The sequence below is a fragment of the Garra rufa genome, chromosome 24 (genome assembly GCF_049309525.1).
Source record: "Garra rufa chromosome 24, GarRuf1.0, whole genome shotgun sequence".
Lineage (NCBI taxonomy): Eukaryota > Metazoa > Chordata > Actinopteri > Cypriniformes > Cyprinidae > Garra > Garra rufa.
The window spans coordinates 26158545-26174034 of NC_133384.1; the positions used below are offsets into that span (position 1 = coordinate 26158545).

The 15490-nt window shown below is 34.9% G+C and overlaps 1 protein-coding gene across 1 annotated transcript; it reads right to left on the reverse strand.

The window, feature by feature from the left end:
• Positions 1-13963: 13963 nt before the first annotated feature.
• On the reverse strand, positions 13964-15247 carry rpl22l1 (ribosomal protein L22-like 1). Its single transcript, XM_073831029.1, has 4 exons — positions 15207-15247; positions 14771-14875; positions 14267-14388; positions 13964-14186 (listed from the first exon to the last, which is right to left on the reverse strand). The coding sequence occupies exons 1-4, from the start codon at positions 15213-15215 to the stop codon at positions 14042-14044; spliced, it is 381 nt and encodes a 126-aa protein (XP_073687130.1). The 5' UTR covers positions 15216-15247; the 3' UTR covers positions 13964-14041.
• Between the last annotated feature and the right edge of the window lie 243 nt (positions 15248-15490).

Genomic DNA, 15490 nt, shown 5'->3' on the forward strand with positions numbered 1-15490 from the left:
ATGAGCCTAAAACCTGTTTTGAACATTTCATGTATATTTACTACAGAAATTATAATATTTGAATGCATTTAAGATCAGCTGTAATTTAGTATCACTGAGAATTAAATATTATATTTTCTGTCTTTATGTTAATTTAAGTCAAAGTTTAAGTAATTTTGTTGTGTCTTTGTCATTTTTATTAGAAAGTTTATTAAATTAAATTTAAAAAAATATTATTAATTTTTATTTCTTGTTTTAGTTTCAATTATTCAAGTTTCTTCCAAGTTAATCTAAATAAAAATTATAAATGTTGCCTTGGGAAATAGATAAAAAAAAGAAGTTTAGGTTTTTTAATATTTTATTTTGATTCAGTTACCATTTATTTTATTTCAAATAAAATTTATTTATTTGTTTGTTTGTTTTTGTGTTTAACACGATTCATTTTTCATGTTTTCCAGGCTTAAAATGTATATTCACAATGAAAATTAGAATATTTGAATTGCATTCAGTTGTATCACTAGTTTTTGCTAATATTTTTAATTAAATTTTATTTTGATGTCTTCTGCCTTCGTGTTAATTTTGGTTAAAGTTTTAGCAATTTTGTCATGTTTTTTTGTCATTTTTATTAGTTTTTATTCTTTTGAAATATGCCAAAATATTTTTTATTAATTTTTATTTCAGTTTTAGTTTTAGTTATAATAATAATAATTAAAAAAAATAATAATAATAGTAGTAATAACAGTAGTAATACTTCAAGTTACACTAAATCAAAATGAGAATTGTTGCCTTGACAAATAGCTAAAGTAAAGTTGTTTTAGTTTAGTTTAGTAAAGTTTTTTTTATGTATTATGTCATTGTTTTTTATTCTTTTAAAATATGCCAAAATATGTTTTATTTATTTTCATTTCAGTTTTAGCTTTAGTTATTGTAGTACTTTACATTACATTAAATGAGAAATGTTACCTTGAAAAGTAGCTAAAATAACAAATTTTTGGATTATTATTTTTTTTAATGGTTTTAGTTTGTGTTTACCCTGTTTTCCAGGCATGAAAAGTTTTTCCTAACATTTCTATGTTTTCAATAATTTTAGGAACCCCGACTCATAACCTTTTACATTTGCTGTCATCATTTCACTATACTTTCTTCTTCCTATCTGCATGAGGCCCATTTATGAACTGTCATCTTCTATCAGTCTCCATCTGCTTCAATCCAGCATGTACCTCACGGCCTTCTTTTGTTTTTCCCTTCACAGATAGCATCACCACACAGTGCTATCTTGTTTCCTTCAACCTAATGCAGGCCTGCCCGTTCACCGAGACGAGCTGCAGTTTCCGTCACAGACCCAAGATCTGCTGGATCTGCCTGTTGGTAATTACCAGTCCCACTGTAATAACTGTCAGTGCCTGCAGGCTCTGTTTCATACAACCTGACAATATCTCATCTGTTATCAAAACAGGGCGAATTGAAGCACGGCTGTCAGCGATTTACCAGATGATGTCAGATACAGAGGGAAGTTATATCCACATTATCTTTAGAGTTTGAAAAAGGGAGAGAATGAGAGCGAGAAACCAGATGTCAAACACTCTCAGGTGTCTCCATAATAGTGCTGCATTATAGACATAATATAATATATAATATTGTGGTCTGAGTAACCCATTCACTTTCCTGTTTCTGCCTGAATTACTGGAAAAGTATTTAATCATTAAACAGCAAAGAAAATCAAGCATTCCAGGTCACAGAAGACAAATGTGACCTTGGACCACAAAACCAGTCTTAAGTTGCATGGGTATATTTGTAGCAATAGCCAAGAATGCATTGCATGGGTCAAAATTATTGATTTTTCTTATGCCAAAAATAATTAGGATATTAAGTGAAGATCATGAAAATATTTTGTAAATTTACTACCGTAAATTTACTAAAAAATATTTTTGATTAGTAATATGCATTGCTAAGAACTTCATTTGGATAAATTTAAAGGCAGTTTTCTCAATATTTAGATTTTTTTTTTTGCACCCTCAGATTTCTGCTTTTAAAATTTTTTATTGTCTTATCCTAACAAACCATACATCAATGGAAAGCTTATTTATTCTGATTTCAGATCAAATAAATGACCCTCATGACCAGGGGCGCCGCTAAGGGGGGGATGTTAGGACAATTCTAAGGGCCCACGCACTTTAGGGGCACCCAGAGATCTGCTTTGGTGTGGTAGAGGGGGCCCAACCTCATATTTTGTCATAGGGCCCAAAATTGCGAGCGGCGCCCCTGCTCATGACTGGTTTTGTGACAGTGTCACATATGACATTTCCATTCAGCAATTCTGAATACAAAAAAGCTACAGTATTAAATATACAAAGCAATACATACCTAATATGTGCACAGTTTATAGACAAGATAAAGATATAGATATAGACAAGATTTATAAAAGTTAAAGGTCGGCTCTCATCTTCTGTGTGTAGAAATGATTCATGAAGTCTTGAAAAGCATCTGATTACATTTGCTCCTGACAATAGAACTGATGTCATCAGACTCCCGAGCAAGGGATGTGAAATCGATTATAAGGAGATGAATGGCACATATATAAAGATAGAAGCCAGACATGATCAGTACAGTCACACTTACACAGAGGTCCAGCAAATTGCTGCTTCATGTACCAGAAACAATCCAAGTCGTAAAAGATATGCTGAAGTTTGAAGTCTGCGTTCGGCAAATCATAAAGTTCTGAGGGAAATGACGCCAATATTGCGCGTTGTTCACACAGAATGTTCTTTCATTCAAAATCAGCGAGAGCGGCGCAATATGCGTTTTTAAAGCTTTAACTACTTTTAACGTGCCACGAGACTCAGTGCAACGGCCGAAAACGTCTGTCTGGCACAGTTGTTTAAATAGAACAACAGTCAAAACGCAGTAAATGCAAAAAAAAAAAAAAAAACGTGTTCTGTGTGAACCGCCTGTCACTCAAAAGTGAAAAGTTGTTGTCAAGCTGAACAGAAATGTTTGTGTCAGATACACTTACTATATCTGTTAAGAAAATTTGCTAATTTTTCGAAAATAGCAAAATAACTATAGTTTGCACTTACCTCAGATTTGGCCAGTTAACATTACTCGGATACTCAGCCATATTGGCAACACTCGGATGTAAACAACAGCATGGATTGCATGGTTATTGTACTGCTGAGTATGTTGTTCTGCTAATTTATGCTGTCTAAACCATGAAAAAACCATGTGGAAGCTGCTAAATCATATAGAGGAAAAAAGGTGTGCAATATTTTGATAAACTAAAGTTAATAGGTGGTAAAGATATGTACGAGAAGTATTGATTAAGATATTAGCCTAATATTTAACCTACCTAACTGCAAATGATAAGCACAAACACAAATTTTATCAAGATTCTTGCTCTGGAAATCCTGGTTCAGTTTAGGCAGACTACAAACAACTTTTTTCCTCAGACTTTTTGCCCTCTTTTGCTTGATTTGTTATAACTTTTGGCAGTCTGTAGTACTCTAAATGTTTTTCTCGTTACGACCGATTAGTACAGCCCAAAACATGACAATGACTGACCATTTTCAGCAGTGATAATCAGCAAAATATGCAAGTTTCATTTGGTTCAGTGGCATTGTTTATGTTCATTGCCACCAATATGGCCAATTGGTGATGTGTCGTGAAAACTCCCTATAAGGGTAACTACAAACCAGTGTGCTCATAATTAAGATAATACATTAAATATAGTAATATAGTAAGACGCACCAATTTGCAATACCAAGCAGCAAAACAAGCAAATGAGACCGGAAGGCAAACCCACACAATTTTAAAATGGCCAAATAAGGTGGATAGTTATCTTTATAGGTTATCATTCTTGGTGTGAACAGGCCTTAAGTGTGAACAGGCCAAATGAAAGCAGTGTAGACGTTTGTCTACAGTGTAAAGTGTAAAGGTAATTTACAATGAACAGCAGATGTGGTACTTCTATTGGGGGAAAAAAGCAGCTGGGCATTTTACTGCAAGTGGCTAATGACTCTTTTAACCTCTGTTAACAATACAGTACAATACAGATTTTGAGAAACAGGCCATATGAAATAAATACTGATAGAGGAGATATGCATGAGCAGCTAGGATTATTAAATATATGTTAGAAGGAATGACCAATGATAATGCAAGAAAAGAGACCAAATGCAATTCAATATGCAAATATCAATTATATTTTAAGTTGTAAAAACTTTCAAATGTCAATCCTAAGAAATTTTTACACTTGCAAAAGGCTCAGATTATCTAAAAACATGTATATTAAGCATTTAAGATGAATTAATTGTTGAAAACAGTGCTCCCTTGTAAACACCAAAATTAAATTTGTTCATCCTGACAAGTTTTTCAGGACCTTGGTCAGTTCCGTTGTCATACAACTAATGTGACAACATGCAATGATGCTCCTAATAATAAGAATGCTATTAATACTGTCCTTAGTTCACTAGAATATACTCTGGGATGGTGCACTGAAATTTCAGATTTAACATTAGCAGTTTGCATTTGTCTCCTGCATTTAATCCAAATATCTATAGCACATTGGTATGCAATAAGTCATTTAAACTGTGCAACCTGTAACCTTTCCATATATATAATATTAATGAGCATCTAATGTGGTAGAGCTGAAAGTCAAACTAAGGCAAGCTATACTGAGCCAAGCCATGAACGAATTGTTTTTAAAACAGACATAGAAAATACAGTTTTCTCCAACCTGAGCCAAAGTAAAGCCTGCAACTGCTCTGTCCACTCTGGTAAAACAAACAGCTCTGCGAAACAGAAATAGAAGTGTCCAGTTTCAAATCAAAAAATGTTTTTCCTTGGCAGAAAAGGAGCAAAAACTCACCAGTGGGATTTTATACTCCATACTCCATTATGTCCGGCGATACAGCAGGAATCCAGGCAAAGCTTCTAGAGATGGCAGGGGACATAATGTGGAGACATTGTGAATTATTTAGGCCTTTCTCCGTGTGATCAGAGGAGAGTTCATTATTAAAAGATGTGTCCGCTATTCAACAGCTGCCTAGGATGGAGCTTCCTGGACTGTTTTAGATTGTCATAATCTGTTAGGTCAATGTAGGCTACATACTTTACATTCCCCTATAGTGAGACTGATGATATTGGATTAAATGAGGCTCAGGTTAAAGCTATAATTTACCAGGACAAACATATAAAATACATTTTAATGTTGGTCCAGGTGTGCGAAAGTACGAGATCATTCACAAAGAAGTAAAACCAGGGATCTTTTCTTCTGTGAGGCTTACTGGATACCATACTGACCCACAATGCAAATTACTGTCATAATCAGAAGTTAATCAAATAAACTTGTTGCAGCATTCATTGTAGTCTGAGAAGTAAACAAGATCACTGACAAACTCAGCTGGTAGCATACTGAATAGCCTCGCAAAAAAGACATGTGTCGTAGAGACACAAAGCCATCGGTTTCATTATTATTGTTGTAATTCTTGTCTATGGCGTTTAATTCATTTTTAATTACCCTGCCACTCAACTTCAATGGCTGAGACTCAAGTGGATCTCAGGTTCCGCAGGAAACAAAAGTATCGCCATGGTGACTGAATGCCAGAATGCAGCTCTCACTGCAACAGTGAACACGTTTATTCTGCAAAAACACATTTATTCTGTTTCAACATTAATAAAACTGCATTTTAATTGCAAGACTGAACACTTCTTTCCATTGCTAAGTACTATCAATCTGAGTTTCCAAGCTTAAGAATTGTTACAGTTTCAATGTTTGCAACATGTAGCTAACTTCTTCAGTTTACTGAAAAATTTTACATACACCTTGCAGAATTTGTTAATTTGAGAGGGATCATACAAAATGCATGATAATTTTTATTTAGTAATGACCTGAATAAGATATTTAACATAAGAAGTGTGCATATAGTTCTCAAGAAAAAATAGCTGAATTCATAAAAATTACCCTGTTCAAAAGTTTACATACACTTGATTCGTCATACTGTGTTGTATACTTGAAAGATCCACAGCTGTTTGTGTTTGTTTGTTTGTTTGTTTAGTGATAGTTGTTCGTGAGTCCCTTGTTTGTCCTGAATAGTTAAACTGCCTGCTGTTCTTCAGAAAAATCCTTCAGGTTCCATGAATTCTTTGGTTTTTTAGCATTTTTCCATATTTGAAACCTTTCTAACAATGACTGTTTGATTTTGAAATCCATCTTTTCACACCGAGGGACTCATATGCAACTATTACTAAAGGTTTAAACGCTCACTTATGTTTCAGAAAGAAAACCATGCATTAATAGGCTGGGGGTCAAAACTTTTGAACAAAATGAGGATGTGTACAGTCGTGGCCAAAAGTTTTGAGAATGACACAAATATTAGTTTTCACAAAGTTTGCTGCTAAACTGCTTTTAGATCTTTGTTTCAGTTGTTTCTGTGATGTACTGAAATATAATTACAAGCACTTCATACGTTTCAAAGGCTTTTATCGACAATTACATGTCATTTATGCAAAGAGTATTTGCAGTGTTGGCCCTTCTTTTTCAGGACCTCTGCAATTCGACTGGGCATGCTCTCAATCAACTTCTGGGCCAAATCCTGACTGATAGCAACCCATTCTTTCATAATCACTTCTTGGAGTTTGTCAGAATTAGTGGGTTTTTGTTTGTCCACCCGCCTCTTGAGGATTGACCACAAGTTCTCAATGGGATTAAGATCTGGGGAGTTTCCAGGCCATGGACCCAAAATTTCAACGTTTTGGTCCCCGAGCCACTTAGTTATCACTTTTGCCTTATGGCACGGTGCTCCATCGTGCTGGAAAATGCATTGTTTTTCACCAAACTGTTGTTGGATTGTTGGAAGAAGTTGCTGTTGGAGGGTGTTTTGGTACCATTCTTTATTCATGGCTGTGTTTTTGGGCAAAATTGTGAGTGAGCCCACTCCCTTGGATGAGAAGCAACCCCACACATGAATGGTCTCAGGATGCTTTACTGTTGGCATGACACAGGACTGATGGTAGCGCTCACCTTTTCTTCTTCAGACAAGCCCTTTTCCAGATGCCCCAAACAATCGGAAAGAGGCTTCATCGGAGAATATGACTTTGCCCCATCCTCTTTAGGAGACGATCCTGGCGCTTGCTGGACTTTCTTGGACGCCCTAAAGCCTTCTTAACAAGAATTGAACCTCTTTCCTTGAAGTTCTTGATGATCCTATAAATTGTTGATTTAGGTGCAATCTCCTTGCCTGTGAAGCCATTTTTATGCAACGCAATGATGGCTGCACGAGTTTCTTTGCAGGTCACCATGGTTAACAATGGAAGAGCAATGATTTCAAGCATCACCCTCCTTTTAACATGTCAAGTCTGACAACCCAGTCAGCCTGACATAATGATCTCCAGCCTTGTGCTGGTCAACATTCTCACCTGAGTTAACAAGACGATTACTGAAATGATCTCAGCAGGTCCTTTAATGACAGCAATGAGATGCAGTGGAAAGGTTTTTTTCGGGATTAAGTTAATTTTCATGGCAAAGAAGGACTATGCAATTCATCTGATCACTAACATTCTGGAGTATATGCAAATTGCTATTATAAAAACTTAAGAAGCAACTTTTCTAATTTCCAATATTTATGTAATTCTCAAAACTTTTGGCCACGACTATAAATTTTTCGTATTTTGCCAAGATATCTTTTTTTTTTTTTATTTAGTACTGCCTTTCAGAAGATACTTACATGTTATATGTGAAATAAGTTAAATTTATCCTGATCTTCAAAAGAGCTGTGGATCAAGAATCAAGTGTATGTAAACCTTTGAACAGGGTAATTTTTTATAAATTCAACTATTCTTTTCTCTTGTGAACTATATGTAAACATATTTTATGTGAAATATCTTATATAGCCTTGCTGAAAAACAGCTAAATCCAGCCTAGGCTGGTTGGCTGGTCCTAGCTGGCTGGTCCAAAACCCCTCTAAAACCAGCCTGCTGACCAGCCATGACCAGCTAAAACCAGCCAACCAGCCTAGGCTGGTTTTAGCAGTTTTTTTCAGCAGAGAGGTCAGTACTAAATAAACAATTACATGTATTTGGTATGATCCCTATTGTTTTGGTCAAATAGTTACAATTTTGCAGATTCTTCAAGGTGTATGTAAACTTTTGACCTCAACTGTGCATGATTTTTTTCATGTAGGTTTCACGTAGGTTTTACATAAATAAAGTCACATCAGCATATTTTTTTCTAGACATTTCTTTTTAATTAATTGTGAAACTTACAGGCAAATGATTAGTAAAAATTGCTTCTACACCGTTTTTTCCTGTTTTTTTTATAAATTAAGTAGGCCCAAGCTTAAGCAGGTGCTTGCATTAATTTTTGTTGTTGTTTTGAAAAATGATGTTTGAGTACTCATATCTTAAATCGGTAAGCTAAAAATGTATTATGGTATCCACCAAACCGGAAGTCTTACACATAGGCTTACTTCCACATTATAAAAAATTAGGTGGATGCTTCTGGTTCTCTCGTGAATCGTTTGTAATTTGCAAATTGATGCAACTTGCATTGAAGAGCAAACTGTGAAGTATGAGTGCAAAGAATATTCAGAGAGATCTTAGGTGAGTCACCGTTGCTATAGTTACAGCTCAACTACATCATCACCAAAGTACATAACAAATGCACCATTGTGGCGCCATATTAATGGGACGTCAAAGACTGCAGAATATATTTCTACCTGATTAGAATGAATGAATAATTACATGCTTCTTCTGAGTTTCATTCTAAATGAAAATAAATATGTCTGCGGCACTACTGTTCCTGCAAATAAAAATACAGGCTTAAAAATATAAGCTGGTTGAAAAATTACACTGTCAAACGTATAACAGTGGTGGCTTAAAGGTATAGTTTTCACAAAAATGAAAATTCTGTTATTAATTACTCACCCTCATGTTGTTCCAAACCCATTAGATCTTCGTTCATTCGTCGGAAGAGAAGAAACTGTTGAATAAAGTCATTATTTTTGTTTCTTTTCTGCACATAAAGTATTTTGTAGCTTCATAACATTACAGTTGAACCACTAATGTCACATGGACTATTTTAACAATTTCCTTACTAGCTTTCTGGGCCTTCAACGTGTTAGTTGTGTTCTTCTATGCAGGGTCAGAAAGCTCTCAGATTTTATCAAACATATCTTAAATTTGGTTCACGAAGATGAACTATCCCTTTAAGATATGACATAGGCCTACTTGACTACAAAAAAAAATGTTGTGCTCTGTAATATGTGACAAAATTGGTTTTGGCTGTGCAATATTTTCTTTCAAATATTTCCTTTACATGGCCTTGACTCCCACATCTAAACCTTGTCAGACACATTTTTATAGCTTCTGCGCTCTGGCTTGTTGACACACAGCAGTTTCTGTTATTCCACAATTTCTGTGAAAACAGCAGGATCCACAGAAATGATTTTTCAGTGGCTGGATTTTTTCCCAATAGACAATAGCTCTTCCCTGGCATTTCTTTAGAACAAGCCTGAATCTTGGCCAACTAGGCTAGGTCAGTGGAACGATATTTTTCGTAAATAACTAAAGCTGTCAAAGGTTTTTTTTTATACTTTAAAAGGAGACAAGTTTAAAAGTTCATACGCTTATTTGTGGGTTTTGTAAGAAATGCAGTAAGAACGAGCAAATAGTTAAAATAATCACATCTGTACAGTTAACGTGAAACCTAACAGATCTCTACTGACATCTGGTGGACATGAACGGATGTTAAGTAAAATTGTGAACTACTGAATTTAACGAATCCAACCTAAAGACGATGCTGTTCATCTATTTATCTGAACAATGTGACTGAGAACAGTATGAGGAATATTTATGATGATTTATGATATTTTTGATACGCTAGTACCGATAATAATCGCAACGGAAACATCCTCAGTCGAACTCAATTTCTTGACACACTTACTGAACTTTTAAACGTTTAAGAACCGTGAATACAAAACAATACGTCCTTTTAATACTTATATTTATTCATACTAACATTTATATAGATTTAACCTAAAAAAGTAAATGAGTTGTTTTATTCAGGATAAACGTGACGTACCCTCTTGTAGCTAAGCTAAGTGCACTGATATATTTTCTGTTTTTATTCTGAAATCAAGATGAACTTTCTCAGAGAATATGCGATAACTTGTCACATAACAAAGATTTAATCACAGAGGGAGACTTGTTTTTACATGCACTGTTTATGTTTAATCAGGTTGAATGATCACAGACAGGGAACGAGTTTTTAATGCAATCACTAACAGTGTTTATTATTTGTGTCGATCATTTTGATAAATTTCTCTTGCATTTCTCAGATACATTATGTCCTTAATTTGCAGCTTTGTATTCCTCTGAAGACTCTTGTATGTCACATGGTAACTTCATAAATTTAGATGCCTTTTCATAGCTTGCATGGTTGCTGTGCTGCTTGCAGCCTCACACACATCTTCTCTGTTTCTCTGCAGATACGTGGACTGAAAAGAATAGAAGGATGCTTTGTTTTTGTGTAAGGAGCTGGTGCGTTGCATGCCTCTTTTTAGCCTTAAGGTCATCCCTCCATCTCTTGGCGCAGCGCTATGACTGTGGCCTTGAACTCTGGCCCGTTTTAGAATGATCTCCTCACGTCTGAGCTTCTCAAAGTGCATGTTCCTGCCCAAGGAATTGGTATGTTTCCTTAGTAAGTTGGATCTTGCGAAACAGCATGAATGTTCAATCTTTAAGCCTGGTCTCAGCAAGGAGCTTGTAGAGCTTCTGGAAGAATGTCTTCCATTCTTTTTTCTGTTGTTCTGTGGACTTTGTGGTGCATACAGAGGACTTTGCAGGGCCACAGCATGCAGTGGACTGGGATAGCGATACACTTCCATTCCCTGGTGACCTGGAAGATCAGAACGGTAGGTTGGTTGCAAAACAACTTTGGGTTGAAGTATGTCTGAAACATCTGGCCAGTGTGAATCTGGATAGAGATCGGCCACAGATCTGAAACCATCTTCTGGAATGGTCTCATCTGAGAAATGGGATTGAACTCCTCTATTCTCTTGGAATAAAATGGGTCTGCTCCTCTGAGGTTCCTCACCCAGGAAACATTCTCCCTCTCTGAGGGAGTTCTTGTATTTTAAGGAGGCTAAAGAGGTGGAGAGAGAGCTGATGGTATCGTCACAGTCTGAGGGGGTAAAAACATCTCCGAAGTTGCTGTCGCAAAAACCTGAGCTTGCTCTTGACTGCCTTCTCATGTATGAATGAAGTTCTTGGTCGTACCAGCTTCTTTCCATCAGGCCTCGATGATGAAGCAGGTCTTCAGATGAATGACTTGAACATGACCAAAATCCTCTAGATTTTCTATCTTCATAAACAGCCTCTTCAGAAAAACTGCGCCTGAGTTTTAGTCTGAATGAGTCTTCGTCCACCCAGTAATGATGCTGTCCTCGCTGGATGCTCATTGACGTTGAATCTTCACCATCGACTTTGGTTTTTCCCAGGGCTGTCTCCACCATTACTTTGTGTCTGACTCTCAAGACCTCCAACTCCAAGAGTCCTGCCAAAGTAGCCCGAAATCGCTCTCTGATACGTTTCCTCTCAGTGCTGGTCCATGGCGCTGCTTCAGTCTCTACTCTCTGCAGACCACTAGGTAACATCCTAGTAACAAGCTGAAGGCTCCAACTCAAGACTGACTGTCACAGTGAAGGTCTTTATAGTGAAGTCAGCCATAACAATGCAAATGCATCTAATTCCAGACCTTTCTATTGCTCTATTTGTCTATTGATAAGATTTTCACTAACCTTTGACCTTAGGAGGAGAATATTTTAGAGATAAAATGTAATGCTATCAATGTGAGATTAAACTTGAAAAGTTAACAGCGTTAACATTTGGAAGATCAGTATCAGAGTCAGCGATAGTTTCAGCTCTTGTGTGCATGAAAGCATTAGCTATTTATATTATTTTAAACTTAATATAAAAAAAAAAAACATATGCAGTTTGCCCCAATTCTGTAGAACGGCCTTACAGAATTGGTGCAAACTGCTGTCCCAAAACCAAAAAACACATTTAAAAAGCATGTAAATATTCAAATTGTAGATGTTTACTAAAATCATTATATTATCTATTGAAACCCACAATACTATTTAAAATATCAGTTAGCTTATATAAAGTTGTACTTTAGTGAGTACTTTCAATTGGGCGGTGGCTGTTCTGAACCCTACCCTAAATATCAACTTTTTATTATATTATATACAAAATTTCTATTATTATAATTTTAACATTTTATTATGTTGTTTTAAAAAATATTACAGATTTTTTTCCCAAAATATATATATTACATATTTTCTTTGTAAATTATGAAGCTTTATGTAAAAAAAAAAAAAAAAATGTGTTGCTAGTGTAACAGTCACGACCGAAACATGTCACCATTGTTTCGGTAGTGACAAAAGGGAACACATAGTCCTTTACTTAGGGGAAATAAATACAATTTTAGTACAGTTACACAAATTATTAGTATTTTAGTATGTTTTAGTAGTGTATGTGATTACCAAAACATGGGATTTTTTTGTCAAAAATAAAGTATATTGAATTATCAACTAAGATGTTATGAAAGTGTTGTATATTCAAACTAATGAATCCTTAAGGTTGAAATCAGTACACTGTAAAAAGTTTTCACCAGTTTCAACTTAAAAACTTAAGTTTAGCAGCTGCCTTAAAATTTTAAGTTAAATTAACTGAAGTAATTTCAACTCACAAGTTAAATCAACTCAATATTTGTTGTAATAAGTTAAAATGACTTGTTTTTAGCTGATTTAACATAAAATTTTAAGGCAGCTGCTGAACTTAAGTTTTTAAGTTGAATCTGGTGAAAATGTTTAACAGTGTATGATCAACGTTTTGCCTTTTAAAAAGAAAAATTGGATTCAAAATACAACAAATCTCAAATCACACTTGAAAATATGTTAAAATTGTAATTGTCATTGATTTAACTATAAAAACGTTTAAATAAAAGAGAAAAAAATAAATATTTACAAGGAATATATAAGCTAAATTCTACTAGGTCAATATAACCGTTTTTATTAAATTATATATTACTGTTTCAGTAGTGACAAATTTGGGGAGAGGACAAATATTCAAAAAACCTTAAAATACATGAGAATTAACGGTACAATTACTAGAAATTTGCATGCATACCAATTGTGGGGAAAAGGACATTTTTTGAACCAATCCTGTAGAATAGCCTATATTTCATATTTTTAGGAACAATGTTACGTAAAGCAGGTGAACTATGAACAAACCCCACTGTTTAAATTATAGATATATAATAAAAAATAATACAACTAAAACTGTGTATTGTAAAAAATAAATTAATAAATTTAAAAAATATATCATGAGAAAACCTTTAAAGTAGCTTGCCTTAATTTTGCAACAAATTTAAAAGTGAATCAATCACATGGAAAATAGACTTTTAATGCAGTTCACAACATTTTTTTTTTAAACAGACTGTTGTTTCTCATATTGCCTTTATATATTTCTTCAAAAAAAGTTCAAGTATTAAAGTTCAAAACTTGATTTTTAAATAATTTCTCTAATCCTATTCGTAATGATTAAAGCAACAGCTGGTTATTGCATGTCCTGATGCTATTAAAAAAACTAAATCAAAGGTGCTCTGTATTCTTTAACTTCTAAATATTGTCATCAGGAATTATTAAATGCAGTTTATTACTTACAAAATCTCTAAAAAGGAAAAAGGTAATTCATAAAAATAAGACAACTCTCTCATTTAAATTATATTGCAAAAACACTTCTGCATTGATTGTTACTACTGTAATGATTAACAGGTAGTTTCATCACTACAACAAAATCTCTTATCAGACACCACTGGCAAGATGTTTGTTATTGAATCATTCAACTGACTTCCCCTTGTTCCACCTTGATTATAAATCAAACTCATTACATAAAACATTTACTACCATAGAAAAACATGACACTCAAATTTCTCTGTGTATCTTTTTATTTACAAGCAAGATGTGACAGCTTATAGAGGACTTTGATACACTCATCAAGACAGCTTTCACTCATCAGCATCAGACTCTTCATCATCTTGGCTGATCTGGAAGTAGCGCAGCTCATAGCTTTCCTTATCCGACGCCACCACCCTCAGCCAGTCTCGCAGGTTGTTCTTCTTCAGGTACTTCTTTGTGAGGTACTTAAGATACCTGTGGAACATAGGGCTGTTAGTATATATACAAAACCTATAAAGCAAACACTAATAACCTGCTGATGTAACAAATCTCACCTTTTAGAGAACTGCTTCTCTGATGTGACGCTGATTTTGTTCTTCTGGCGGGCAATTTGCACTATATTTCCCAAGTTGCCCGTTTTGCCATTAACCTTCACCTTCTCTTTCAGAAAGGTTTCCTGTTAGTAATAAAACAGCATGACCACTAGGGAAGAGAACCCTAGGCGTTCAACTAGGGAAGGGAACCCTAGTTATAGCACAGCGTTAGTCATGTGACTACTCGAACATAAATCATGAGATTTATGATTTCACTTTCAAATGACAGAATCGTGTGTCATTTTATAACAACTTATGTGTGTTTGGATCAGAAATAGATTTAAAAGAACATAAATGTAAAGATCTTTCGAACAGGAACAAATAAAACATTTAGTTTTCTAGCAAATGCAAACTTTTTTTTAAGTAGTTTTTTTCATGGTCAAAATAATTCTGACAAATCCTTATCCTTACATACATATTAGTCATGTGTTTCTGTCATAAAATATGTAATTGTATACAACTTACAAAGTTGGCAGAGTCAAGGATCCCATCCTCCACTGGGTGAGTACAATCCAGGGTGAACTTCCATGAAGCACCCTTTTTATTCTTTTTTACAACAGTGTGCCTTTTCTAAAGAAACAAATTCATTTAAACATATGCTTGCATGCTCAGAGTAATACTACAGAATTCATACTTTCTTATAAGCCCATTACTCTAATAAAAACAAGTGGACACATTTTAAAACGCAAATGCATATGAATGGCTCTGTCACGCTAAAATGCTCGTCCACGTGTCTCCGACTAGTAAGTCAAATTAATGAATTCATATACTATTCCTTTTTGTAAAAACTAACTCTGTGTAACATACTATATATAAATGTAGTATATCTGATATTTAATTCACACAAAACAAAAACTAAAATGCATTAAACCATAAAAACCGGTCTCCGGTCGACACATACCGGTGCCATCTTGATGAGGTTGGCGTGAAAGAGGAAGTGGCGTATGTCCGCGCAAGAGTTCACAAAATTCTCTTGCATTTGATTGGCTGCCGGTTTGGGAGGATTCTCCATAGATATCTATGGGATTCTCGATGGCTGCATCCGAAATCGCATACTTCATGAGTAGGTACTTAATTTCAATAAGTAGGTACTTCACAAGCGCTAAAAGAGTACCTACTCTACAGCCAAATCTCGTTGAGTATGAATGCGATCCGCCATGAGGACGTTATCATGTGATCTACGAC